The following is a 26,900-nucleotide window of genomic DNA, read 5'->3' on the forward strand; positions in this document are numbered from 1 at the left end:
TTTTTCTGATTACTTATTTTAAGCACTTTTGTATGTGGTTGTTGGTATTTTGCTTTTCTTCTCTTGATAACTATATCCTTAGACATTTTTTATATTTAGGTTCAATTCTTAATCTCATAGATTAGTGCCAATTGCCCATAAATTTTGAATATAAGACTTTTATTAAAGATATTTTGCAGGGGCAGCTAGGTGGCACAGTGGAAAAAGCACTGGCCCTGGATTCAGGAGGACCTGGATTCAAATGTGGCCTCAAGACACTTTATATTTACTTGCTGTGTGACCCTGGGCAAGTCACTTAACCCTCATTGACCCGCCCCCCCAAAAAAAGTTTTCTGCAAATATTTTTATTCCTTAGTCTGTAACTTCTAGCTGCACTTTTAAAAATTTGTGTGTAGTTGAACTAGTCTCTTTTGTCTTTTATAATAATAAAAGCTAGTCATAAATTCATCCCTTAGCCATAGTTATGTAGACACTAACCTTCCATTCTCCCTAACTTTATATTAGTATGACTTTGTATATTTAGTTCATTTACCCATTTTCACTTTTAAGTTGTTTCATTTATTTCCATGACCAAATAATTCATTATGTAGTTATCAGCCCATTTTGGAGCCATTTTGGAAATCCTCAGTTTGGATCCCCTCATTTTGGTGGGGAGAGTCAGGAGTCAAATTATTCTCTCTTAGTCTGTAAATTCTTTGAATACAGGAACCATCTCTTTACCTGAACTTTGTATCTCCCCAGTACTAATAGAATGCTGGATGCAGAGTAGGTACTTAATACGTGTTTGTTGTCTTTCTTTTCCTTTATCAGAGAAAGGTCTTAGCACATCTTTTCAGATAATTTCCCATCTTGTGTATCTGGAAAGTTGTATTGTGATTTTCTGAATTAGTAGCAACTGCAGAAAGTTAATTTCTTTACCTGTGGTTAGGATAAATGAAAGCAAATGATAGAGTTAATGAAATTTTTACTTACTAAATTTCAGGGTATTAAAGATGCAAAGTTTAGCCAAGCTTGAAATGTGATTTAGAAATGCAAGGCAGCTAGGTGGCGCAGTGGATAAAGCACTGGCCCTGGATTCAGGAGGACCTGAGTTCAAATCCAGCCTCAGACACTTGACGCCAGCTGTGTGACCCTGGGCAAGTCACTTAGCCCTCATTGCCCCACCCCCCAAAAAATTTCAAGTAAAAAGTAAAGCAGTATCTATAGGGAAATGTGCAGGAGAGAGGTGATCAAAATCATTTATTCAGTAGGAAGAAGGTAATTTAGGTGGCAGTTAATGATTGGGGAGAACTTGAGGATGGATCCTACATGCAGAAACATTTTACACTTAGCAAGAAAAAAAACAAACAACTTGATCTAGTAAAAGGACTAAATATGCCAAAACATCTCATCAGCAGAAAGGGCACTGGTTGGTAAAGGAATTTCAGAGGAAGCCAAATAGATGGTATTAATCATCTCAAGGCTTGGGGCAGCTAGGTGGCGCAGTGGATAAAGCACTGGCCTTGGATTCCGGAGGACCTGAGTTCAAATCCAGCCTCAGACACTTGACACTTAACTAGCTGTGTGACCCTGGGCAAGTCACTTAACCCTTATTGCCCTACAAAAACAAAGAAAAGAAAAAAAAAACAAAAATAAACAAAAAAAATCATCTCAAGGCTTGAACTAGAGGATCTCTAAGATCCTTTCCCCCTTTAAATCTTAGGATCAATGTGACCTGAATTTTATTTATCATACCCAGTATTTTCACTTAAGGGTCTTTTGTCCTCTGTCGTCTTTTCTAAAAATATCACATTTGCTTTTTGGGCAGTTAATCTCCTTGGTGTCGGGGTAAGGAACCCTTCTTTGTGGCAGCTATGTTCTGTGGAATCTTAGCACTTTATGCAAGGCGCATTGGGATTTCATGAGAATTTTAATATTTTCCTCCTAAAATGGTGAATATGAAATCATATACATGTATGTTTGTGTGGCACATTTTTCCAGCATGACAATAGCCGTAATTAATTCTCTCTCTTTTGAACTAAAATATCCTTGTCTCTCCCACTCTATTCTAGGGGTGTTCCTCAGTTTCCCCTAAGCAGTATTTATGGGTTCTATCTCTATGTTTTCAGACCCAAAGCTTTCCATAATTTGGGAAATGCTGCCTGAGAGAAAATTTTGATAATGTATTTAAGAAGTGAAAAGCCAAGAGATGTTTTTTCCTGTGAAGAAGCTTCAAGAGCTCTGCCTTTCCTATGTGGGTGGTTAAAGCACCAAAAGATAAAGGAGTTAAATATCAATCTGTTAATTAAGCAGAGCTTTTCTCTAAATGTCCTTTTTTCCATTGTTTAATTTTAGGAGGAAACCTATATGATAAAATCCTGCGTCAGAAGGACAAATTGTTTGAGGAAGAGGTATTTCAGATTACTATGGAAGGGGTTAGAATGGTTCTTTAATACTCTAACTTCTGGGGTTCTTTGCTTATGTTTGCTCTCCTCTCACCTGTTCTCTCAGTTTGCTGTCAAAACCTTTCTAGGTTTGGGACATTCAAGAGACTAAAAGAGTACAGTCTTTTGTAAAGATGAGGGCTGTTTGTAGCTGCTTTTAAGTTTTTCCCCCCACAAAATGATGCTTTATGAGCTCTCCCAGGCTGCATTTCTGCTTACTGATTGCTTTGTTATCTATAGCTCTCCTTAGAAACCTGCTTAGGTTTCTTGCCAGCATGTATCATTCCAAAAGTTCACAAAGTCTGTGTCACTGGTGTACTTTGTAACTGCATTAAAGCTGTTTTATGATGGTGATCTGCTTTTGCTTTCCATGTCTGCTGTTTTGTCATGTGCTATTCAACCAACAAGAAGGACATTTACTTTGACTCAGAATCCAGCTTTGGCTGCAGCTTCTTTGTGTTTTCTTTTCAGCGAATTTTTGTGTTTCAATACAAAATATAATTTCCTCTGTCTTTGTAGATGGTGGTCTGGTATCTATTTCAGATTGTATCAGCAGTGAGCTGCATCCACAGAGCTGGGATACTCCATAGGTAATGAATTAAGAGAAGTTCAATGAACTAGGAGCCCATAGTTGGGGGAGAATAAAATAGACAGTGCTTCCATAAGAATTTTTTGCTTTCTTGGTAGAGTAGTCACATCTTTTTTCATTGAATAAAATTTAAAGATAGAAGAGTGACTAATGGTGGGTGTCATCCTTAGTTCCTGAGACTAAACCATGTTTGTGCTGTAGACACATCTTCCTAATAAGCTAAGCTCCAATTAAGACCATTAATGTTCATTTGCTAGTGAAAGCTGTAAACTTTAGATTTCAATAAATTCATGAACCTATCCCATGATTGCACAGGAAGTTGTTAGGTTAATTCAAATGCAAAGCACTCAGACGATTAGAAAGCACTATTCTTTTGTGCTCACATTACTTTTGTTTAATTTAAATAAAACATTCTTATTTTTCCTATTATGACAATATATATTGTCCTTCTTTCCTAATCAAGGAATAAGACCATTTTGAGACCATGTCCATTCTACAGACTTTTGTTGAGGAAATCACTAACAAGTGAAGATTAATTATAATAGTGTTTCTTTTCTGATACTTGTTGAGTGGTGGTTGTTGGATGCTACTTTTTTTCTCAAAGCAGTTAGTTTTATTACTATGAATTGTACTCATCCTTCATCAAGGGAAGCCAAAGAATGAACTAGATAGAACTTACTTTAAGGCCATCACATAGAACACATATTTAGAAATGTAGCCTGTAAAGACTACAATGATAACATGTATGGCCACATTGCGTGCTGGGACTTGGAGTCTCTTTCCTTTGGTTTGGTAAAGATCCTGAAACTAATTAAAAGTAAGATAATAAAATGACTTCCATGTCTCTTGATCTGAGAAAAGCTATTTGCCAGAAGTTTGTAGTTGACAAAGGCAGTGTAGCCTGCAGGGAACAAAGTGACCTAGAACGTGGTTTTTATCATCTTTTTCTCCCACCCTTCTTCTAGGGGTTCATTGGTGTGGAAGAGTTTAAAGATTGAAGTTATTTGTTCCTTTTTTTGGATGTTAAATACAGTATGTTAGGTTGATAGCCATTGCATTGAGACTTTGACTAGCGTCTCCCAAGAGGATCTGAGTAGTAATATGATAGTGCTTGTGCTACATTAATAGTGTCACTAGAATGGTTACTTTGAACCCTAAAGAAATAAGATTAAAAAACTAATACAGGGATTTAATATGTTCTGTCTTTTTTTTCCCCAGAGATATAAAAACTTTAAATATTTTCCTAACTAAGGCAAACCTAATAAAACTTGGAGATTATGGGCTGGCAAAGAAACTTAATTCTGAGTACTCCATGGCTGAAACTGTAAGTATATATTGCCATCGTCTTAAGTTAGTGGTTTTATCCTTTACTTTCTATTGCAGGATACAGACATTTTGTATCCTTTGTCTTTACCATCTAATTCATACCATCCTAGACCTAGAATTGGAAAGGACCTTAAAGGCAATTGGAGCAACCCCTCATTTTACAGATGTGAAGACTAAAGCCTACAAAGGTTAAGTGACTTGCCCAAAGTCATAAAATTAGTGTCAGAGGTGGGCTTTGAACTCAGATCCTCATCCTCTGGAGCCAGTGCAATGCTCTTTCCACAGCACTATATGTGTCTTACAGTCCTCAAGTCAGTATTTAGTAATAATTTATCCAGAGGCAAGTTTTCAGGAGTCTTTTTTCTTGTACTTAACAATGTCTTTTTTATATTTCTGCTTTCAGGAGTCTTTGTCCATACACAGCCCTAATTTTACATTCTCACCGAGCACCATCTAGTTATCCTTGTTCAGTCATATCAGTTGTGTTCAACTCTTCGTGATCTCATTTGGGGTTTTCCTGGCAAAGATGCTGGAGTGGTTTTGCCATTTCCTTCTCCAGCTCATTTTACAGATGAGAAAACTAAGGCAAACAGGGTTAAGTGATTTGCCCGGGATCACACAGCTAGTAAGTGTCTGAAGCCAGATTTGAACTCAGGTCTTCCTGATTCCAGGCCCAGTGCTCTATCCACTTCACCACCTAGCTGCCCTCCATCTAGTTAGAGACTTATCTAAACTTTTAAAAAGTTTTACTTTTTAAAAAAATTGGTAATACCTTCCCTTCCCAGGATCTTTGGCATTTTTCACTGTGTGTGTGTGTGAGAGAGAGAGAGAGAGAGTGAGTGAGAGAGAGAGAGAGAGAGAGAGAGAGAGAGAGAGAGAGAGTGTTAACTGATGCTTGGATCAAGGTGTTTGAAATCTCAGTATCTTTTATTTCAAAGTTCCTAGTTCCAAGACAAACCATAAGCAACAAATAAAAAATAATATTTAGAAAGCAGTCTGTTTAGAAGCATCTGATATAGACTAAGCTATAGGCTCCCCATTCTACTGTGATCTCAGAGGAACATCTGTTTAAAAAAGAGTAGTGATGGGGCAGCTAGATGGCACAGTGGATAGAGCACCAGCCCTGGAGTCAGGAGGACCTGAGTTCAAATCTGGCCTCAGACACTTAACACTTACTAGCTGTGTGACCCTGGGCAAGTCACTTAACCCCAATTGCTCCGCCTCCCCCCCAAAAAAAAAATACTGCCCATCTTCACAACCTAACTCAAGAGTTGCCCCCTCTTCTGAAACCTTCCCTCATTTTTCTAGTCTCAGAAAATTGAAAGTTCTTTTTTCCTTTGCCTTTACCTAGAACTTTGTATATCTTTTTGGTGGACTTGCCACATTCTATTTTTTTTTTTTTAAGTGAGGCAATTGGGGTTAAGCGTCTTGCCCAGGGTCCCACAGCTAGTAAGTGTTAAGTGTCTGAGGCCGGATTTGAACTCAGGTACTCCTTATTCCAGGGCCAGTGCTCTATCCACTGCGCCACCTAGCTGCCCCGCCACATTCTATTTTGTGTTACAGTTATTTGTGTTCCATATCTCTTCTACCATGTTATATGCTCCATGAGAACAAGAACCATATCTTTGTATCTCTTCCAGTACCAAACAGGGTGTGCATAGTATGTATTTGTTTGTTGGTTTAAACTGAATAACTGAACAAAAATAATGACTCAAACTGAATAAAAACAAGTACATATTGGAGCACTCGTAGTCCTTTTTTTTTAGGATATGAAGGACTACATATTGGCAGACCTACATCATGTTTCTAAAACCATTCTAGTAGTTGTAAATGCTTGTCAAAATAGGAGCAAATGTAGGAAGCCATATTATTGGAGTAGATCTCATATTGGGACATGATAAAAATTTTTTTGGGAGCAGTGCATTTTTGTTGGAACAGCTAACTCCACCAAATCATTTTATTCACCCCACTTTCAGCAATTTTTTCCTTTTGGTGAACTTTTGGTGAGCATATTTGTGTCTTTGAAGCTTGAAATGTGGCTTAAATGTTTGTGGGCTTCTGCATGATGGAAATGAAATCCTAGAGTACTTGGGCCTCTCAAATGGTTTCACTACTTTTTTTATGCAGGAATATTTTTATATAACAGACATTCAGTAAGTTTGAACTGAAGAGACTGATAATATTTCCTCAGATGAGCCATACTTTTTTTTTTTGGTGGGGCAGTGAGGGTTAAGTGACTTGCCCAAGGTCACACAGCTAGTAAGTGTCAAGTGTCTGAGGCCAGATTTGAACTCAGGTATTCCTGAATCCAGGACTAGTGTGTTATCCTTCTGTGCCACCTAGCTGCCCCCTGAACCATACATTTATAATTAGATTGAGGGCTCTAAAATCTTGAAAAATCAAGTTTAACATTGAGCTGTAAGCAATAAGAGACTTAGGAAACTGGACTTGTTAGAAGGTGATTTTTTTTTCTGATTTTTTTTGTTTGTTTGTTTGGTTTTTATTGTTCAGCTTGTGGGAACCCCGTACTACATGTCTCCAGAACTCTGCCAGGGCGTGAAGTATAATTTCAAGTCTGATATCTGGGCAGTCGGCTGTGTTATTTTTGAGCTGCTCACCCTAAAGAGGACCTTTGATGCAACAGTAAGTTGGTGTGTTTCTATTATATGAAGGTGGTAAAAGTTGGTTTATGGGGGGGGGGGGTAATGGCATTTTCCTATGAGATTCTAAATTTGTTAAGTTTGTTCATTTTAGTGTGTGTGGTATTGTGATGATAAATCACTTTTGTGTGGTGCTTTATAGTTTACAAAGAATTTTCCTCATAACCCTGTGAGGTAGGTAGTGCAACACAAGTATTATCATCATCTAAAAACAGGTATGAGCTTTAAAAATTAATTGAAGATGATGGTAGAATGTTGTAGTTTGGGGAACTGGATCGGTTTTCTTTTGTTTTTAAATCACATATATTTCCAAATATACCCATTCCTCCTTCCCAACAGGGGCAGTTAGTTGACTAAGTGGACAGAGCATCAGGTCTGAGGTCTGGAAGACCTGAGTTCAAATTCTGTCTCAAGACACTTAGTGACCCTGGGCAAATCATGTCACCCTGTTTGCCTCAATTTCTTCATCTGTAAAATGATCTGAATAAGGAAATAGCAAACCATTGCAGTAACTTTGCCAAGAAAACCCCAAATGGGTCATGAAGAATTAAACATAACTGAAACTCCTGAAACAACCTTTCCTACCTAGTGAGCTTTCAGTTCAGTAAAACCAAATGAGATATCAGTTATGTCTGACAGCATATGAGTCATTCCATGTCCATAGTCTCTACTTCCTCCCTATATCCCACCCTCTCTAGTGAAGGAAGAAAGATATATTTTTTCATTTTTCTCTGACCAAGCTTGGGCTTTATACCATTCAGTTTTTATTGTGCTTTCCATTTACATTGTTGTATTTGTTGTATATGTTGTTTTCCTGGTTCTGCTTAGTTCAGTATACAGCAATTCATGTAAGTTCTCCTAAGCTTTTCTGTATTCTTCATATTCATTACTTCTTACAGAATTGTAAAACAGCATTCATGTATCACAACTCGTTTAGCCATTCTCTAGCTGATGGGTACCTACTTTGTTTCCTACCACAAAAAAAAATGTTGCTATTAATATTTTAGTACATGTGAAACCTTTCTGTCTGAACTTCTTGGGGCATAGGTCTAGCAATAGTATCTCTGAGTCAAAGGGTATGAACATTTTAGTCAGTCTTTTTTTTTTTTTTTGGTGGGGCAGTGAGGGTTAAGTGACTTGCCCAGGGTCACACAGCTAGTACATGTCAAGTGTTTGGATCTGGATTTGAACTCAGGTCCTCCTGAATCCAGGGCCAGTGCTTTATCCACTGTGCCACCTAGCTGCCTCCCCTCTTTTTTTTCTTTCTTTCTTTTTTTTTTTTTGTGAGGCAATTGGGGTTAAGTGACTTGCCCAGGGTCACACAGCTAGTAGGTGTCAAGTGTCTGAGGCCAGATTTGAACTCAGGTCCTCTTGACTCCAGGGCCGGTGCTCTATCCACTGCGCCTTCTAGCTGCCCCCCTCTTTTTTTAAAAAGCATAATTCTGCATTGTTTAACAGATTGGTTGGATCAAGCTTTACCAACAGTATACGTGTGCCTATCTTCTTCCTATTAACCCTCCAACATTGACTTTTTGCCAGTCTAGTGTGAAATGAAACCTTAGAGTTGTTTTAATTTTTCATTTCTTTTATTATTAGTGACTTGGAGGTGAGTTTTTAATGGTTTGCAGTTTTGTGGGGTTTGAGAACTGTTTCTTTATATCCGTAAACCACATTTATTAAATCAGATTCTAAACTCAGAAATACTGCACCTCAAAAACAATCAGGTTTCCAGTATACAATCCATATCAACCATGAACTTGAGTAGTATTACTAATATAGTCATTGTCATTATGATTCTTTATTTTTCTCTCACTTGAGTTACCCATTGAAAGCAATGTGCTCAAATAATTAATATAAGGAACTTGGAGTTCGTAGACCTGTGTTTTAGATCTATCCTGGAACTGGGCAAATCATTTAATGCTTCACTGCCTTTTGTGTGTGTGTGTGTGTGTGTGAGGCAATTGGGGTTAAGTGACTTGCCTAGGGTCACACAGCTAGTAAGTGTTAAGTGTCTGAGGCCGGATTTGAACTCAGGTTCTCCTGAATCCAGGGCCGATGCTTTATAAGTCATTTTCATGAGCGTTTGTGGTAAGGAGAAAAAATCATTGTGTGCTATTGTTCAAGATGAGATGTTGTCGTGCTTCACAGTCTACTAATAACCATAATACCCCCAAATCCAATTCTCCTAGACAAAACCAGCTCATCATACCAATGGTTGTCTTATTTTGTGAATTAACATTTTACTTTGAGTCATTTCTTCTTTGTTAATTCATTATCTCCCTTATTCAGTATCTTTTTTGTATCTTGAGTTTTGATATTTATCTACCCAGGGTAATTTCCTTACATAATACAACAAGGTACAATCACTTCCAGGTCCTATGTTTCTTTTTCACTAGGTTCTGATTATGGTATACCCTGAGTTATGCCTTCTTGCCCTCACATCCAGAATTTTTGGTTTGACTCTTCTTCCTTGTCTTGTCATGATTTTCTTCTCATTTATGTGTTTGGCTACCTCAGTTGCAGTATTGTGATTTTGAAGTCCATAGTCAAGATTTTTGTACCACATGTTGGTCAGCTTGCAATGTTCAGTACAATAGTCAAACCATACCTCTGACTCTAACCAGGTATCTTAGAAATGTATTCTAGGGGCAGCTGGATGGCGCAGTGGATAGAGCACTGGCCTTGGAGTCAGGAGTACCTGAGTTCAAATCCCTCCTCGGACACTTGACACTTACTAGCTGTGTGACCCTGGGCAAGTCACTTAACCCCAATTGCCTCACTAAAAAAAAAATGTATTCTAGTAGTTCATAAGGGGTATTGGGTAAGAAAAGGTAGATTGGCATAAAACCATTAGTACTTCTTTAAAAAGATGACAAAACCAAAAAACTCAGTCTATATAGCATCGTGCTTTTGTACTGAAGATGACACATTCATTCTTTTTTTTAATTAATAAAGTATTTTATTTTTTTCCCCATTACATGTAAAGATAGTTCTCAACTTTTGTTTATACAAGCTTTCCAATTTCAGATTTTTCTCCTTCCCTCCCCTCCCTCCCCCCTCCCCTAGACAGCAGGTAATTTGATATAGGTTATATATATATATATATATATATATATACACACACACACATAATAACATTAAACATATTTCTGCATTAGTCATGTTATAAGAGAAAAATCAGAGCAATGACGAAAAACCTCAAAATAGAAAAACAACAGCACCAAAAACAAAAGAAATAGTATGGTTCATTCAGCATCTATACTCCACAGTTCTTTTTTGTTTGTTTGTTTCCTGGATTTGGAGATCCTCTTCTATCATGAGTTCCCTGGAACTCTTCTGTACCATTGCATTGGTGAGAAGAATATAATCTATCACAGTAGATCAACACTCAATGTTGATGATACTATGTACAATATTCTTCTGGTTCTGCTCATCTCACTCATCATCAGCCCACGCAAGACCCTCCAGGTTTCTCTGAACTCCTCCTGCTCATCATTTCTTACACAATAGTATTCCATTTTATTCATATACCACAACTTGTCCAGCCTTTCCCCAATTGATGGGCAGCCCCTCAACTTCCAATTCCTTGCCACCACAAAAAGAGCAGGTTTAAATATTTTTGTACATGTGGGTCCCTCTCCCCTTTCCATGATCTCTTTGGGAAAAAGACCCAAAAGTGGTATTGCTGGGTCAAAGGCTATGCACAGCTTTATAGCCCTTTGGGCATAATTCCAAATTGCTCTCCAGAATGTTGGATCAGTTCACAGCTCCACCAACAATGCATTAGTATTCCAATTTTTCTACAGTTTCTCCAACATTTATTATTTTCCTTTTTTTTTTTAATTTTAGCTAATCTGATAGGTGTCAGGTGGTACCTTAGAGTTGTTTTAATTTGCATCTCTCTAATCATTAGAGATTTAGAGCATTTTTTCATATGGGAATAGATAGCTTTGGTTTCTTCATCAGAAAACTGCCTGTTCATATCCTTTGACCATTTCTCAATTGGGGAATGACTTGGATTCTTATAAATTTGATTTAGTTCCCTATATATTTTAGAAATGAGGCCTTTATCAGAAGTACTAGCCATAAAAATTGTTTCCCAGCTTTCTGCCTCCCTTCTAATTTTGGATGCATTGCTTCTGTTTGTACAAAATTTTTAAAATTTAAGACACATTCATTCTTGACCCCTAGAATCCTCTTAATCTGTGTGTGAAGATTGTTCAAGGGATCCGGGCCATGGAAGTAGATTCAAGCCATTATTCTTTAGAGTTGATCCAGATGGTTCATTCATGCCTTGATCAGGTGAGCATAACTTGATTTCAGTTTGTTATTTTCTGTCTTATCCCCACAAACTGAGGCTAAGAGACAAAACAACCAAGAGAGTAACGTGTGTGTATGAATGTGTATAGTGATATACACACACATACATATAGATAAATATATGCAAGATATATGTATTTATATATTGTATATCTCTGTATATAATACATGCACGTATATATATGTATGCACAAAAAACACTGAGTTCTATATGTTCATACCTGTACACAGAAGAATTTACAGTTTTTGTACCATGTCCTTCCCCACCAAAAATATTTAGTGAATGTTTCCCTGAGGGGATTAATTTAAATATATATTTTAATTCTTGTCTGCTGCTCCACAGTAGTACAAAATAGTTTACTTACAGAATATACATAAATCAGACTACCTCCTGATGCTGTCAGTTTATTTGCTGTGGGCAAGTAAACATAAAATACTACCATTAACATATGAATGTAGCTGCTGAAAAGTTGAGCCTGGTGTGTTCTGTCTTTCCAGAAGTTGGTCTGCCATTGTTTAACAAATGACCTTTGTCTAGTGTTGAGCCCTTCTTAAGTGCAGGTAAAATGCTGAACCTAGCATTTCCTTGAAAACAAATCTTTTCTTCATTTTTCCCCTCAGGACCCTGAGAAGAGGCCCACTGCTGATGAACTTCTGGATTGTCCATTGCTCAGTAAGCGCAGGAGGTAAATACCAACAGGTCATTTTGGTGCCTTTCCATAAAACATTGAAGTATGACAAGTAAGAGACCTACTCAGAAATACCTAACCAAGGCACTTCAGTGCTTGTGCTCAGTTAAAGACTTGTATGTATGTGTATCCTCTGATTGATGCCTGATATCTCTTATGTCTAAAGTTATGATTTCCCACCAGAATTTCTGCTCTAGTTGGTTGAGGAAAATCAAAGTTTCTCACCTTTCTGGCTTATGTTTTTCTAAAAGTATATTGATGAATCTATAATGTTTTATCTGGAAGAGGTCTTACTTCATACTTTTGAATCAAAAGGAACTAGCATTCAGTCTACTGCTGCAAATTATGACAGGGCCAGGGGCAGCTATATGGCACAATGGATAAAGCACTGGCCCTGGATTCAGGAGGACCTGAGTTTAAACCTGGCCTCAGACACTTGACACTTACCAGCTGTGTGGGCAAGTCATTTAACCCTCATTGCCCTGCCCCCCCCCCCCCAAAAAAAGATTATGACAGGGCCATTATCTCTTAGTGTAGAGGCATACCCTGTGGAAAGTTTATAGGGTCATAGATTTAGAGGTAGAAGGGATCTTAGAGGCCATCATACGCAACCCTCTCATTTTACTGATAAAGAAACTGAGGCACAGAGAGATGATGTGATTTGCCACACAACTAATACATGTCTGAGGTGGGATTTGAACTCTGGTCTTCATGACTACAAGTCTAGTACCCTACCTGTCATACCATGCTGTCTCTCTGATAGCAAAATCAGTCAAACATTATGGTAGGGGAAGGTAATGTTGCTCTGACCAACATCATTTCACAATAATATCATTAATACTTTTTTTTTTTGGTGGGGCAGTGAGGGTTGAGTGACTTGCCCAGGCCACACAGCTGGTGTCAAATGTCTGAGGCCAGATTTGAACTCAGGTCCTCCTGAATCCAGGGCTAGTGCTTTAACCACTATGCCATCTAGCTGCCCCTCATTAATACATTTTTTGGGGGGGGAGGCAATTGGGGTTAAGTGACTTGCTCAAGGTCACACAGCTAGTAAGTGTTAAGTGTCTGAGGCCGGATTTGAACTCAGGTACTTCTGAATCCAGGGCCGGTGCTCTATCCCCTGTGCCATCTAGCTGCCCCTCATTAATACATTTTTAATCCAATCCCACCATAAAGTTGTGAAATACATGATGCTATTGTTCAGTTGATCATCCAGTGATATCATTTATTGCATTATTCCCATGGAATTAATTGACCTCAGTAATGTCATTTCACCTACATTTTTATTTTGTGGAACTAATTAACCATGTTCAACAGGCTATGGTTGTACCGAGACCATATGATTTATGAAAGGATTCAGATTAATCATATTAATCTTGGTTCTGTGGCTTTAGAGTCTGAGGGACTGAGTATCCTGGTTCTGCCATTTATTACCTATGTGACCTTGAGCAAGTCATTTAATCACTCTAGAACTCAGTTTCCTCATCTTTGTATTGAAGGAGTTGGTAAATGACCTCTAAGATCTTTCCCATCTCTGAAGCAATAATCTTCTGGTCTAGCAGGAATCCACCAATTTCTGTAAAGGGTATTGTCACAAAGTAAATGTTGGCATCTTATTGTTTGATTTTTTTTTTTTACCTTTTTTTCTGGCAGGGAGATGGAGGAAAAAGTCACACTGCTTAATGGGCCAACAAAGAGACCGAGGTAACTGTACCACATTTAGTAAAGCATCTTATAAAGTGGACTTAACCCTAATTTGTTTTCACTACCTCTCTCTGGTCTGTGTTTAGTATAATGACATTTGTTTTTTGCATCTTGCCAGAGTTCTCATTAGCTTAACTTTTTGACATTCATTTCTGAGACAGAACATGGTGTATGTGGCCAAAATCCTATATGAGAGTGGGTACTACTAAAGTGTGAGTGCTATAGATAAAAGTCGAGGTACCTTGGCCAAACTGTCACAAAGCTGCAATGCTAGAATTATCATGTATGCTACAATCAAGGATTGAGATTGTAATCTATTAATAGAAAGAAAATTTCTATATCCTTAAATACCCACAGTCAGTGGTTCTTTTCAGGGAAGAAACTAGAAGCATTCTATTTTGATTTAGTGTCTATTAAGTGAGTCCATGTTTTGTGGGGTTTTTTTGTGCAGATCAAGTACTGTGAATGAAACTCCCATTGCAGTGGTAACATCACGGACCAGTGAGGTCTATGTTTGGGGAGGTGGAAAATCCACTCCCCAGAAGCTAGATGTCATCAAGAGTGGATGTAGTGCCCGGCAGGTGTGTGCAGGCAATACCCACTTTGCTGTGGTGACGGTGGAGAAGGAGTTATACACCTGGGTGGTAAGTGAGAGAAACTCTTCTCTAGTCCAACATGCTAAGCAGAGATGTTTCCCCGACAAAAAAATACTGTAATATCTTGTTGGAAGTTTCTATGCTATGGGATCCTAGAAATAAAAATCAAAATTCTGAAAATTTGAGTGATTAAAGAGGACTAGAGAGAGACTGGGCATGAATTGAGGAAATATATTCCTTTTAAAGGAAGGTTCTGTTATTGTGGACTGAGAAGTTACAGATATTCCTTAGAGGGGTAGCCTTCTGACCACACTCTGAAACTGGTGGTAGGTTTTTTTGAACCAAATGATAATCACTAAAGAAAGGTCTCAAGAAAATTAACCTGCATAGTTTGGTTTCCTACAGTTATTTACTAGCAAAGGACAGAACCCATTTTTCATAGAAGCTGTGGCTGAAATTATAAAGTATGTTTTAAGAGTTTCCAAGAACAATAAATAGTCCCCCTTAGCAAAAACAGTAATTAAAACAGCTAAAATGAAAGAGTTACTTTAAAAATGTGAGAACCCTCAGAAGATTGTACTGGATAAATCACTAAAGATTTCAGAAGTGTATTAGAGAAATAATTTGGGGGAGAAAGGAGGTAGAAATGGAAAGGCCTCTTGTGAAAAAAATTTTTTAAATGTTAAATGTTATTAGTTGGGGGCAGCTAGGTGGCACAGTGGATAAAGCACCAGCCCTGGATTCAGGAGGACCTGAGTTCAAATCCGGTCTCAGACACTTGACACTTACTAGTTGTGTGACCCTGGGCAAGTCACTTAACCCCAATTGCCTCACCAAAAAAAATGTTTATTAGTTGGCTGAGTAACAGGAAATTATAAAAACAATAGCAGATTACACCAAAGATAATGACAATAGAGATACTAAATGACAGTATAGAAGCATAGTCATGAAGCATTGAATACCTTTATTAGTAGAAAGAGGGGAAAAATTAATTAATTCTGTACCTAAAAAACTTAGAAAGGGAACAAAACACAAACAAAAGAAAACAGAAAAAAGAGTAGTATCCAAGATCAGAGAATATATCAGTACAATTGAAATTTTTTTTTTAAAGCATTTAAAAGAATAAATAAATCCAAGAGTTGGTTTATGAAAAGACCCCAAAATGCTAAACAATTAAGGCTAATTTTGCAAAAGCATAAACCCAAATCATGAAAATTAGAAATGAGAAAGAGCCCAAGGAAGAAAGATAAAAAGAAAATTATCAGATACTGAGGTCTGTGTTAATTTGAGAATCTTAAAAAATAAAAATAAAAATAAATGATTATCTTTAAAAATCTGAAATTCCAAACTAACAAAACAAGAAGTGAACAGTGTAAGGAGCCAAATCTCAAAAGAAGTCATCAGCCGAACTGTTAAAGAACTGCCAGGCAACAAGATTGCAGCCCCATTCACAAGTGAACACATTCACAAGTGAATTTCTACCAAATAGGCCTGCATGAATGAATGAATGAAAACACATTGATGAAGCACTTACTCTGTACAAAGCACTGTGCTAAGCACTGTGGATACAAATAGAAAAATAAGGCAGTCCCTTTCTCAGGGTATAGGAGTAGGAACAATGGGTAGAAGTTACAAAGAGGCAATTTAAACTATATATAAGGAAACATTTTCTAACAGTGACTGTCTTTGGGAGGTATTGGGTTTCTTCTCCTTAGAGATAGTCAGATAAAAACTGGCTGACCACTTATTGGCTCTGTTGTAGGGGAATTCTTTTTTCAAGTATGAGTTTGTCTAGATTGCTTTGAGAGGTATCTTCCAACTCTGAGATTTTATGATTCCTAGCACAAGAATGTTTTTCTCTCATCATCTATAGTGAATTTTAGAGCTTCTTACCTTGGAAATGATAATATGGGATAGAAAACATAGTGATCTAATCAGCTGCTGTGGATTTAATTATCATCTCTATGCTGATAGGTAGATTATCACTTCTACAGTTTTGCAGAAGACACAGACAATACACAAACTCCAGCAGACGACACAGAAAAAGTTTAGAAACTCAGAAATGAATAAAATATATGTATAGTACTGTATAATGTCAAAATATTTTATCTTTTAATATTGTAAACATCATATTCCCCTCCATGTACTCTTTGGTCCAATAACATTAGCCTTCTGACTGTTCCATGCACAACATACTCCATCTCTCAGTTCTGACATTTTTTCTGGCACCCATGCCTGGAATGCTCCCCACTCTTGTCTCTGCCCCCTGGCTTCCCCTCCTTCCTTCAAGCCCTAGCTAAAAGCTCACCTTCTGTAGGAAACTTTCCCTAACCCCTCTTAATTCTAGTGCTTTCCCTCTGTTGATACCCCTAAGCTTAGCACAGTGCCTGGCACATAATAGGTGCTCAATTAGTGCTTATTGATCAATTGATGGAAACACTGGCTTCTTCAGGCTTGTTAACGGCAGGTAGCTTAGGGGGTCTTGTTCCTGTTTTGAAACTTTGTCTTGACGTTTTGGTAAGAATATTTACACTGACATAAAAGAGTTTCTACCTCTTATTCTTTAAGTTTGTAAGTGTCTGGATTTTCCCATTCTTTCTTTTTGAAATTACCTTAGATGAGGGCTAAAGATAGCAAACAAGTCTCACAAGATAAATGTGTGTGTATGTGTGTGTGTGTTATAGAACATGCAAGGGGGTACCAAACTTCATGGACAGCTGGGCCACGGAGACAAAGCTTCCTATCGACAACCAAAGCATGTAGAAAAGTTGCAAGGCAAAGCTATTCATCAGGTGTCTTGTGGAGATGACTTTACTGTATGCGTCACAGGTAAGACAAGCAGTAGTATTCTTTTTCTTTGTAATCATCATTATCCAAAAGCATTTCTCATGGACCTTTGTAGTACTGTGCTAAATTCTGCATGGGTTTTGTTAGAGTGTCCTGTAGAAGTAAGCTCCCCTCTAATTAGCAGATATCTAGACACAGAGGACATACGTAGACATCCAAAATGCATTAAATGAGTACACAAGCAACGTTGACTTGTATGGTCTGAGTAGGGATGTATGCATTATATGGTGAATGGGGAAGGTATGGAGGTTACAGGTGTAGAACAGATAGGATCAGGGTATTTTGTTCACTTTCTGCCATCTAATGAAGGAGTGACAAAAGAGGTGGAATTTCAGCTTAAAGTTCCCTTTTACAGAGCTTTCTAAATAGAAACTTTCTGCTCAGGAGTAGAATCCAATTTGCTTTTTAAGACTGATAACCCCAAGTAGAACAGAGTGAAAAAATTACATTTATTGCTTTGTCAGTAACTACTTTATGATTTTTGGTTTTTTTATACCCCTTAGTGACCCTATTTTCCTCTCTCTCTCTAGTGTGAGGCCCTAGTACAGTTGTCTTATAAAGGACCGTTATTTGTTCATGATTTTTAAAATATTGATATTCTATATATTATTCTGTTTGTCATCTCTTATCATCCTTTAAATAGATAATAGCCTTTAATTACACTGGGTATTTTTTCCCTTCTTTGAGTTGCCGAGTCTTCATCTGTCAAATGAGGGAGGTCAGACAAGATGATCTTTCTAAGGCCACCTTCAGCTCTCACATTCTTGGATTTCAATGGTTGACCAGATCTTCTCATTGTAGCCCTGCCTAGCTTCCTGGTGAGGCAAAGGAATTTAGAACACTGTTAACCTTTTCCTTTTCTTCCTTGGGCAGATGAAGGCCAGCTTTATGCCTTCGGGTCAGATTATTATGGTTGCATGGGTGTAGACAAGGTTGCCGGGCCTGAGGTCCTAGAACCCATGCAGGTGGACTTCTTCCTTAACAACCCAGTGGAGCAGGTCTCCTGTGGAGATAATCATGTGGCAGTTCTGACACGAAATAAGGAAGTCTATTCATGGGGCTGTGGAGAATACGGTAGGTGGAGCTGTGGCTCTCGCCACTGCTGCATGTGTGTGTAACCTGACTCTGAGCTTGCTCTGTGGCCTCTTTCTGATTAGTTGTATTAGAACTGTGTGGGACCTAGGTCGTCCATTGATGGTCTTTGGAGATTTTATTTAGTTTGTGATGCCCGGAATCCCTATCAGCTCCCTAGGCTTTGTAAAACTTCAGGACCTAACAAATGAACGTGTCCCATCTAACCTCTTTGAGAAATCAGCTCTTTCAGTAGAGCAGATGTCTGTCTGTAGAAAATTTTTACTGGGCCTGTTTCGACTTTTTTTTCCTTTGTTGTAGGACGGCTAGGTTTGGATTCAGAAGAAGATTATTACACACCCCAGAAGGTAAAATTTATGTTGGCTTTATCTGGATTACAGACTTTGGTAACCTGACTTCTCTTTCTAGCTCTTTGGCTGGCTTATCATATTATGCCCTCTAACTGTGGGTATTCCATCTCTCATGTCCGACCCTTTGTTTCCACATATTCAGCTACCACCTTAATTCAGACCCTTATAACTTCTCATCTAGATTGTTACAACAGCTTTCTAATTTATTTTCCTTTAAGTCTCTCATCACTCCAGTATCTACTGCACACTGCTGCCAAACCAATTTTCGTTATGCCCAAATCCGACAATGTGACTTCCCTTCTCAACCAACTCCAGTGGCTTCCTATTAATTCTGGAATAAAATAGAAACTCTTTTTAGCTTTACTTGTCTTTCAGTCTCCTTGCATATTACTTCCCCTCCCGCACTCTGTGATTCATCCAAATTGGTCTTCTCTCTGTTGCTCACGCACAACACTGTCTCCCATCTCTACACTGGCTATCACTTGTGCCTCAAATGCATTTCCTCCTTAACTCTGCCTCATAGGACAACTCTCTTCTTCATAGTGTCTTCATGAAGCCTTTCCTGATTCCTCTAGCTGCTAGTGCCCTCCCATAGTACCTTGTATTTAACTATTCTGTGTGTATAGATGGCTGATTATTTTAAATTTATGAGATATATATATATTTTTAGATGTACTTGTCTTCTCTATTAGAGAAGCTATTTTAAGTTCATTGCTAGTAGGAATCATTTCATTCTTCATATTTCTATCCCTAGTGCCTAGCACTAGGCACAGAGTAGGTGCTTAATAATACTTTTTAAAAATTTTTAATGTGATTTTAAATTTTTTTTCCTAATTATATATAAAGATATTTTTTTGAGTTCCAAATTTTTTCTCCCACTCTCCCTTCCCTCCCCCCTCCTGAGACTAGCAAGCAATCTGATATAGGTTATACATTAATAATACTTTTTCATTGGTAGATCCTTCCCCTGTACACCCCCCCCCCCCCCCGGGCAGTGAGTGTTAAGTGACTTGCCCAGGGTCACACAGCTAGTAAGTGTCAAGTGTCTGAGGCTAGATTTGAACTCAGGTCCTCCTGAATCCAGGGCCGGTGCTTTATCCACTGCACCACCTACCTGCCCCTGTACATTATCATTCTTGCAGCCAGGCACAAATCCCACAGAGGGATGAGAGGGAGCCACTTCAAAGTACTTCTGAAATGGGAGGTCACTTCTATGTTCTTTTTTTTTTTTTTTTTTTTTTTTTTAGTGAGGCAATTGGGGTTAAGTGACTTGCCCAGGGTCACACAGCTAGTAAGTGTCAAGTGTCTGAGGCCAGATTGGAACCCAGGTACTCCTGACTCCAGGGCCGGTGCTCTATCCACTGTGCCACCTAGCTGCCCCTCTTCTATGTTCTTTAAAAGAGCCGGTCACAGGACTTGGCACCCTAGAAGGAGTAGGCTACCCCCAGTGTTCTGTCATTACTCTTAGATCATTTCTTCCCCATTTTTATGCATTCAAGATTCTGAACTTTTTTGAATTGAGGTCTGGGGTTTTCAAGTCCGTTCACTTTGTATTGTCCCATATGTTTCTTTCTGCTACTTCAGAGCTGCTAAACAATACTACTCCATGTGGAGTGATTTGAGTACAGGGAAATAAAGGCTGTGTCCCTTTCTCTATAGCTGTATCATCTTGTTTGAAAATGACTAAATTGTGACTCTGTAAGGTAACAAATTCTCTGTAGACCTTTTATATTGTTTCTGAATTCTTATTCAGGTCAAGGGGAGAAAGCATGGGATCATCCCATACTATCCCAAATTTCTTTCATTAAGAGGTCAAGAGTTGTAACACCTGCAAAAGAAACTTAATAGCAATAGGCTTAGTAATGGTCTAATTAAATTAAACTATGCCCCGCAAAAAAAACCCATTAAATTAAACTATCAACCTCTTTGATTTATATTTTAGAGTTTGGGCTCTTTGTTTAAAAAAATAATAGCTGGGGCAGCTAGGTGGCACAGTGGATAGAGCACTGGCCCTGAAGTCAGGAGTACCTGAGTTCAAATCCTGCCTCAGACACTTAACACTTACTAGCTGTGTGATCCTGGGCAAGTCACTTAACCCCAATTGCCTCACTAAAAAAAAAAATAATAATAATAATAATAGCTAATAAACTACAAAACAAATCTGAGGAGAAATAGAACCACCATTCTTTCTGGTAGCTGCACCAAATAAAGTTTGAGGCAGTTTGAAGTTTCGCTATATAATTAAATTAATTCCTTTGTACTTGGGGATTTTTCTGATTTGTTTATATAGGTGGATGTGCCTAAGGCCTTGATTGTTGTCTCAGTTCAGTGCAGCTGTGATGGGACATTTCTGCTCACACAGTCAGGCAAAGTGCTGGCATGTGGACTCAACGAATTCAACAAACTGGGCCTGAACCAGTGCATGTCCGGCATCATCAACCACGACGTGAGTGCTGCTCATCACCATCTTATCTACAGTGTCACAACTTCTCTAGGTTGGAATTTCTTTAGAATTTCTGTAATTGATAACTAGACAATTAGAGTTCAAAGGGATGAGACAGAAACCAACCCTACATCAAGTGATGAAATTCAAGTTCTTCCTTTTCTCTGAACCAGGGACAGATACATCAGAATTATAAAAAGAAATATTTCTAAGTGTTGCACCCATAAGACTGATTGCACAGAAAGTGCTCCTACTTTTTACTAGGTCAAATAACAAAACAAACTAAAGTGGGAGTTAATTTAGGTATCCAACTCAAGCTCGTTCATTGCTGGCCTGCAATTTTCTGACCTGCTTGTCTTTGTACGTGGATCTTCTCAGGGTTAGTTACTGACATTTTCTTAAGAGTTGGGTTAGTTTTTAGAAGCTCTGTGGCCCACTGTTCTGTTCTCTATGGTTAAGAATAGGTCTTGAGGAGTTTCTAAACTATTGAAATAGTAGCCTTTAATTATAGGTCTGAGAGGGAGCTTAGGAGTTCTTGTATGACTGTACTAGATACAAATCCTAGGTATGGGCTTATGGTTCTCTTACCTAAATATCTCATATAAAGGGGATTTTGTCCCTTCTCCTTTATATCTACCTCAAAGGGTGAATTAAGATCAAATGAAATAAAAGATGTGAAGCATTTTAATAACCTTAAAGCCTCCTACCAATACCAGTAGTTCTTATCATTCCATAGCCCAGTTAAATTCTCTGAGCTCAGTTTGTTTCTTTTTTTTGCCTCCATCAGAGATAGATGATAGCTAGCCATTGTTTTCCTTGTAATAGCTTCATCTGCTTAAAGGCCATTGATAAATACTACTCAGCCTTCTGCCTTCCAGTGTATGTTATCCACCTTCTTTTTCCCTAGGTCCTTGGCTTATGTTTTATAAAACTCTTGTTTCAGGCTTACCATGAAGTTCCCTACACCACCTCATTTACTCTGGCCAAGCAATTGTCATTTTACAAGATCCGAACCATTGCCCCAGGCAAGACTCACACTGCAGCTATTGATGGTGAGGTGACTTTCCAATCTGTACCATATGTAAGGATCCCTCCCCTTCAATCAAAGTACTTCTCAACACTGTGTAAACCTACCTACTTTTATTTCCATATCACTAGATCCAGGATAGCGTCATAAGCACTTAATAAGTGGTTTTTGTTTTTTTTGATAATCATGATCCACTTGCTTTGTTGAAGGATCCATATTTATTCTCACAGGCGCATCACTTCCTTGGTTGTGGCAGTGGTTTTGCATTTCCTGTAGTTCTAAAACAGATTCTTAATCCTCTTTTTTCCTGTCACCCTTTAGTTCTTTGGGTAGCTCTATGAACTCTTTCTCAGAATCATGTTTTTAAATGCATAAAATAAAGTACATGGGATTACAAAGGAAGCTAGTTACATTGAAATACAGTTATCAATATATCTTTTAAAAACAAGTTCATGTGGCAGCTAGGTGGCGCAGTGGATAGAGCACTGGCCCTGGAGTCAGGAGGACCTGAGTTCAAATCCAGCCTCAGACACTTAACACTTACTAGCTGTGTGACCCTGGGCAAGTCACTTAACCCCAATTGCCTCACCAAAAAAAAAAAAAGTTCATGTACTCGAAGTTAAGAGCCCCTGCTCTAGAAAGTTCCAGTCCTTAAAAATAGAACATCAGGAGGTTCATTTTATCACCCCCTCCAAATCTTTTCAGTACTTGTATAACTTAACTGTCTGAGGTTTAAGCTTCAGAATAATGTAGCTGCTTCTATATTTATCATAATGAAAAACCAGAAGGTAGACCACTGAACTTTGCACAGCCTTCATTTGATCTTTTATATACTGACCAGGATGTTCTTTTGTCTTCCTCCTTAGAACGGGGTCGCCTGTTGACCTTTGGTTGCAACAAATGTGGCCAACTTGGAGTGGGAAATTACCGGAAGCGCCTGGGAATTAACCTGTTGGGGGGACCCCTTGGTGGGAAGCAAGTGATCAGAGTCTCTTGTGGTGATGAATTTACCATTGCTGCTACTGATGGTAAGTATGGATATTGTGGCATATATGTCATTCCAAGAGATTCTTGGAAATCTTTGCCTTGATTGTTAGGTTTATTTGAACAGTGAGGTGTGTTGGGTTTTTTGTTTTGTTTTGTTTTTTTAACTCTTAACCTTTCTTTGTAAAATGTAAGAGGCACATTATTGCCACTTCTATTTTTGATGACTGTCTTTCTAAACTTATTATAATATACTTCCTTGACTTAATCAACAAAGTATAGTTAAAGAATTTAATTTCATTGGTGTGAGAACTTTCTCCACCAAATATATGTTGCAGCCTTTATATGCCTTGGGTGCTGGTCTTCATGAGTTGCTGTAGCTAAAAACATCATCGCCCAGTGGCCTGTCCAGTCATGAGCCTCTCTAGGCTTACTTAGGCTGCTGCTTGGAGTTATCATCTATATACATAGCTATGTGCATAGCCTTTCCCGTTTAGCAAGACTGACTCAAGCTTTCACTTCATTGGCCTCCCTGTGAGAATCCAGTATCATCTTCACCCCTTGCTAAGGCATTTTGTTGGGCCTTTAGCATACAGGCAACAATTTAACCTTGAATGCTATGGCTACGTACATGCAATGCATTAGGTGACCTGTTGAGTGTGGAGAATTGTTTGTCTCTACATCAGATTCCCTCGGAATACCCTCTGGTTCTGTTTGGTTTTTCTTTCCTCTCCTCTCTATGGATGTGACCTGCTGGCACTTCTTTCCATTCTAATCTTCATTGACCCTTGGGTTTTCCTGTATTTTCTTCCCTTCTTCTTCTTCCACTTTACTTTTCCCTTTAAATTAACTTATATCTTCTCTTTAGTTTTCCTGCTTTTGTCCTTCTGGCTGCCTAGCCACTTCTTCTAGTTACTAAACTCATCGTGTTGCAGGCTTTTTAGTTGCCTGGTCTTCCAGCTTCTCTGCTATTTTTGTTGCTATTCGTGATCTTTAATTGCTTCTGGATTTGTGGCCATTCTGTTCAGTTGAGGGTTTTAGATGGCAACAGTCCAAATAAATAGGGCTATTACTATGCCTTAATGAACGAACAGACTTCTGAATGAAAATATTTCATACTTGTTTAAAAGGTTAGTTTGGGGAATACTTAAGAAGCAACTTTAAAGGACTTTTTGAAGATGCCTTAGAGAAATAGAAATTATCCAGAGGGCCCACTTGAGTAGCAAGAGAAGTAAAGAGACAGTAAAACAAAACCAGTGAAAAAAGTTTTGGTTAGCATTTTCTCTTTGATCTACTAATATTTTTGGACAGGACTTCAACAAATGATTTTGCCTCTAAACTGATTTATGTATTCCAGAATGGAGAATGTTGAGCAGCATTTTCCCACTTGGCATCTCTCTCTTTGTGACTATTTCTGGAGATTATTTTATTATAAGATAGATAGATTTTTTAGGGGAAAAAAATTCCAACCTAAGAACATTGATCAGTGCCATGGTCAACTCATGATTTCAGAGGATTAATGATGAAGCATGCTACCCACCTCCCTAGAATTGAGACATTTTTGGACATGGCCACTATGAGACTTTGTTTTGTTAACTATGCTTATATGTTGTATGGTGCCTGTCACATAGTAGATGCTTAATAAATGCCTTTTGACTGACTTAGAGGAAGTGAGAGGGAGAAAAAAATAACTGTTTCTTTTTTTTTTTTTCTTTCTTTCTTTTTTTTTTTTTGCAGGGCAATGAGGGCTAAGTGACTTGCCTAGGGTCACACAGCTAGTAAGTGTTAAGTGTCTGAGGCTGGATTTGAACTCAAGTCTTCCTGAATCCAGGGCTGGTGTTCTATCCACTGTGCTACCTAGCTGCCCAAAATAACTGTTTCTTAATTGAAAAAAGATAATAAGAAAAGAAACTAACTTTCTAGCTTCTCTAGCAGAAAAGATGAAAAATAAGGAACCCAGAGGGGGTAGAGGTTGGTGGTAGCCTGTTTAAATTCTCTTCTCTTACATACATATTTTCTTCTTCCAGATAATCACATTTTTGCTTGGGGAAATGGTGGGAATGGTCGCCTAGCAATGACTCCCACAGAGAGACCTCATGGCTCTGATATATGTACCTCATGGCCTCGACCTATTTTTGGATCTCTGCATCACATCCCAGATCTGTCTTGCCGAGGCTGGCACACCATTCTCATTGTTGGTAAGGATTTGATGCATGTGAGAAATGGAACAGGGCCATAGGGAGGGCATCTGGTGTGGCAAACCATCTTTTACTGCATGTCCACTTTCCAGATAAGAAGGTTGTCCTCAGGAAGAGATAGAGCTATTAATTAGCAGTTACTTCTTTTAATATGCTATGTTCCGTGTACTTCTAATCATAATCACTCTTTTAGGCAGTTTTGCTCAGCTGTTTTTCAGGAAATACACTTGGGGGTGGGGCATATGTTGGGAAGTGTCTTGTATTTTTAAAATGCCATTTTAAAAAAGAGCATATTTGCTGAAGCTTAAAAAAAAACACATATGATATAAGTTTTGAAACTCCCCTAGTTATCGGTGGGGATGGGACATTTTCTTTTCCTGACTTCCACTGCCTCCACTTGACCTTTCTCCCTCATGACACCTTTGGTCCCAGATCTCCTCTTATGCATTTCTCCTAGATTTTTAGAAGTTGTTCGTTACTCAGTATGTGGTCTGTTTATATGCTCTAATTTAAAAAATTAAATTAACCATACTTGTAAAGAGAAACTTGAGATTGTAAGCTGCTTCTCTGTGTAAAAAATGTCAGGGTCTGCTGGTTTGTTATTTTAAGCCTCTTTAGATAAAGTAAATATTAGAAGCTACTCCTATTTCCCCACCCCCCTCCAAAAAAAACCCCAGAAACAAATTATATGAAGCAATCTGGAGTCAGAGACCTAGATTTGAGGGCTCTAGACAACTTCAATTTGTAGTCTTTTCTCTCTCTCTTACTATCTTCAGATAGATATAGCTATATGTACACGTGTATATATATAACACATATACATGTATATGCACACATAAAGTATATGTGTTTCTTATCAAAGAAATATTTTTTTTCTCAGAGAAAGTGCTGAATTCTAAGACCATCCGTTCCAATAGCAGTGGCTTGTCAATAGGAACTGGTGAGTAACAGGCAGCAGTTGTTTTCTGTGGGTTGCATCTTTGTACATCTAGGTATTCTCTATCATAAGAAAATGGGAGAATTGGATTCATTGGGAGGTGGGGAGCATGGGGGCTTAGAAGAATCACAGAATGATTGCTTTTACAGCCACATTGTATTTGCTATGGAAGGTTTAGTATTCCCAACTTGGTGGAAAAATTCAGCTCTGCTTCTGTGGCATATCAAGTAGCTTTAGTGACCCATCCAGCATTGTCATGTGATAAATGAATGAACTATATTCTGCCCCTTCCCTTCCTATCCTAAGTGTTCTAGGTTCTCACTGTTCCTTCTTTTGATAGACCCTGAAAGAATTTTTAGTTTATAGGAACAGTCTTTCAGAATCAGTTCTTCTTTTTTTTTTTTTTGCAGGGCAATGAGGGTTAAGTGACTTGCCCAGGGTCACATAGCTAGTAAGTGTTAAGTGTCTGAGGCCAGACTTGAACTCAGGTCCTCCTGAATCCAGGGCCAGTGCTTTATCCACTGCTCCACCTAGCTGCCCCCCCCAGAATCAGTTTGTTTTTTGTTTTTGTGGGGCAATGAGGGTTAAGTGACTTGCCCAGGGTCACACAGCTAGTAAGTGTCAAGTGTCTGAGGCTGGCTTTGAACTCAGGTCCTCCTGAATCCAGGGCCGGTGCTTTATCCACTGTGCCACCTAGCTGCCCTAGAATCAGTTT

At 38.4% G+C, this 26,900-nt stretch overlaps 1 protein-coding gene across 1 annotated transcript in view; it reads left to right on the plus strand.

Moving 5' to 3' along the window:
• The window catches only part of NEK9 (NIMA related kinase 9), a 41,151-nt gene that overhangs the window by 6,270 nt on the left and 7,981 nt on the right, over positions 1-26,900 (plus strand). Inside the window, exons 3-18 of the mRNA XM_043982137.1 lie at positions 2,335-2,390; positions 2,943-3,013; positions 4,231-4,336; positions 6,850-6,981; positions 11,190-11,300; positions 11,940-12,004; positions 13,661-13,711; positions 14,163-14,355; positions 16,992-17,136; positions 18,028-18,228; positions 18,547-18,593; positions 20,887-21,042; positions 21,983-22,091; positions 22,933-23,094; positions 25,078-25,248; positions 26,129-26,188. Of these exons, the coding sequence (XP_043838072.1) occupies positions 2,335-2,390; positions 2,943-3,013; positions 4,231-4,336; positions 6,850-6,981; positions 11,190-11,300; positions 11,940-12,004; positions 13,661-13,711; positions 14,163-14,355; positions 16,992-17,136; positions 18,028-18,228; positions 18,547-18,593; positions 20,887-21,042; positions 21,983-22,091; positions 22,933-23,094; positions 25,078-25,248; positions 26,129-26,188 (1,836 nt within the window). The remainder of the gene's footprint in view (positions 1-2,334; positions 2,391-2,942; positions 3,014-4,230; positions 4,337-6,849; positions 6,982-11,189; positions 11,301-11,939; positions 12,005-13,660; positions 13,712-14,162; positions 14,356-16,991; positions 17,137-18,027; positions 18,229-18,546; positions 18,594-20,886; positions 21,043-21,982; positions 22,092-22,932; positions 23,095-25,077; positions 25,249-26,128; positions 26,189-26,900) is intronic.

The sequence above is a fragment of the Dromiciops gliroides genome, chromosome 2 (genome assembly GCF_019393635.1).
Source record: "Dromiciops gliroides isolate mDroGli1 chromosome 2, mDroGli1.pri, whole genome shotgun sequence".
NCBI lineage: Eukaryota > Metazoa > Chordata > Mammalia > Microbiotheria > Microbiotheriidae > Dromiciops > Dromiciops gliroides.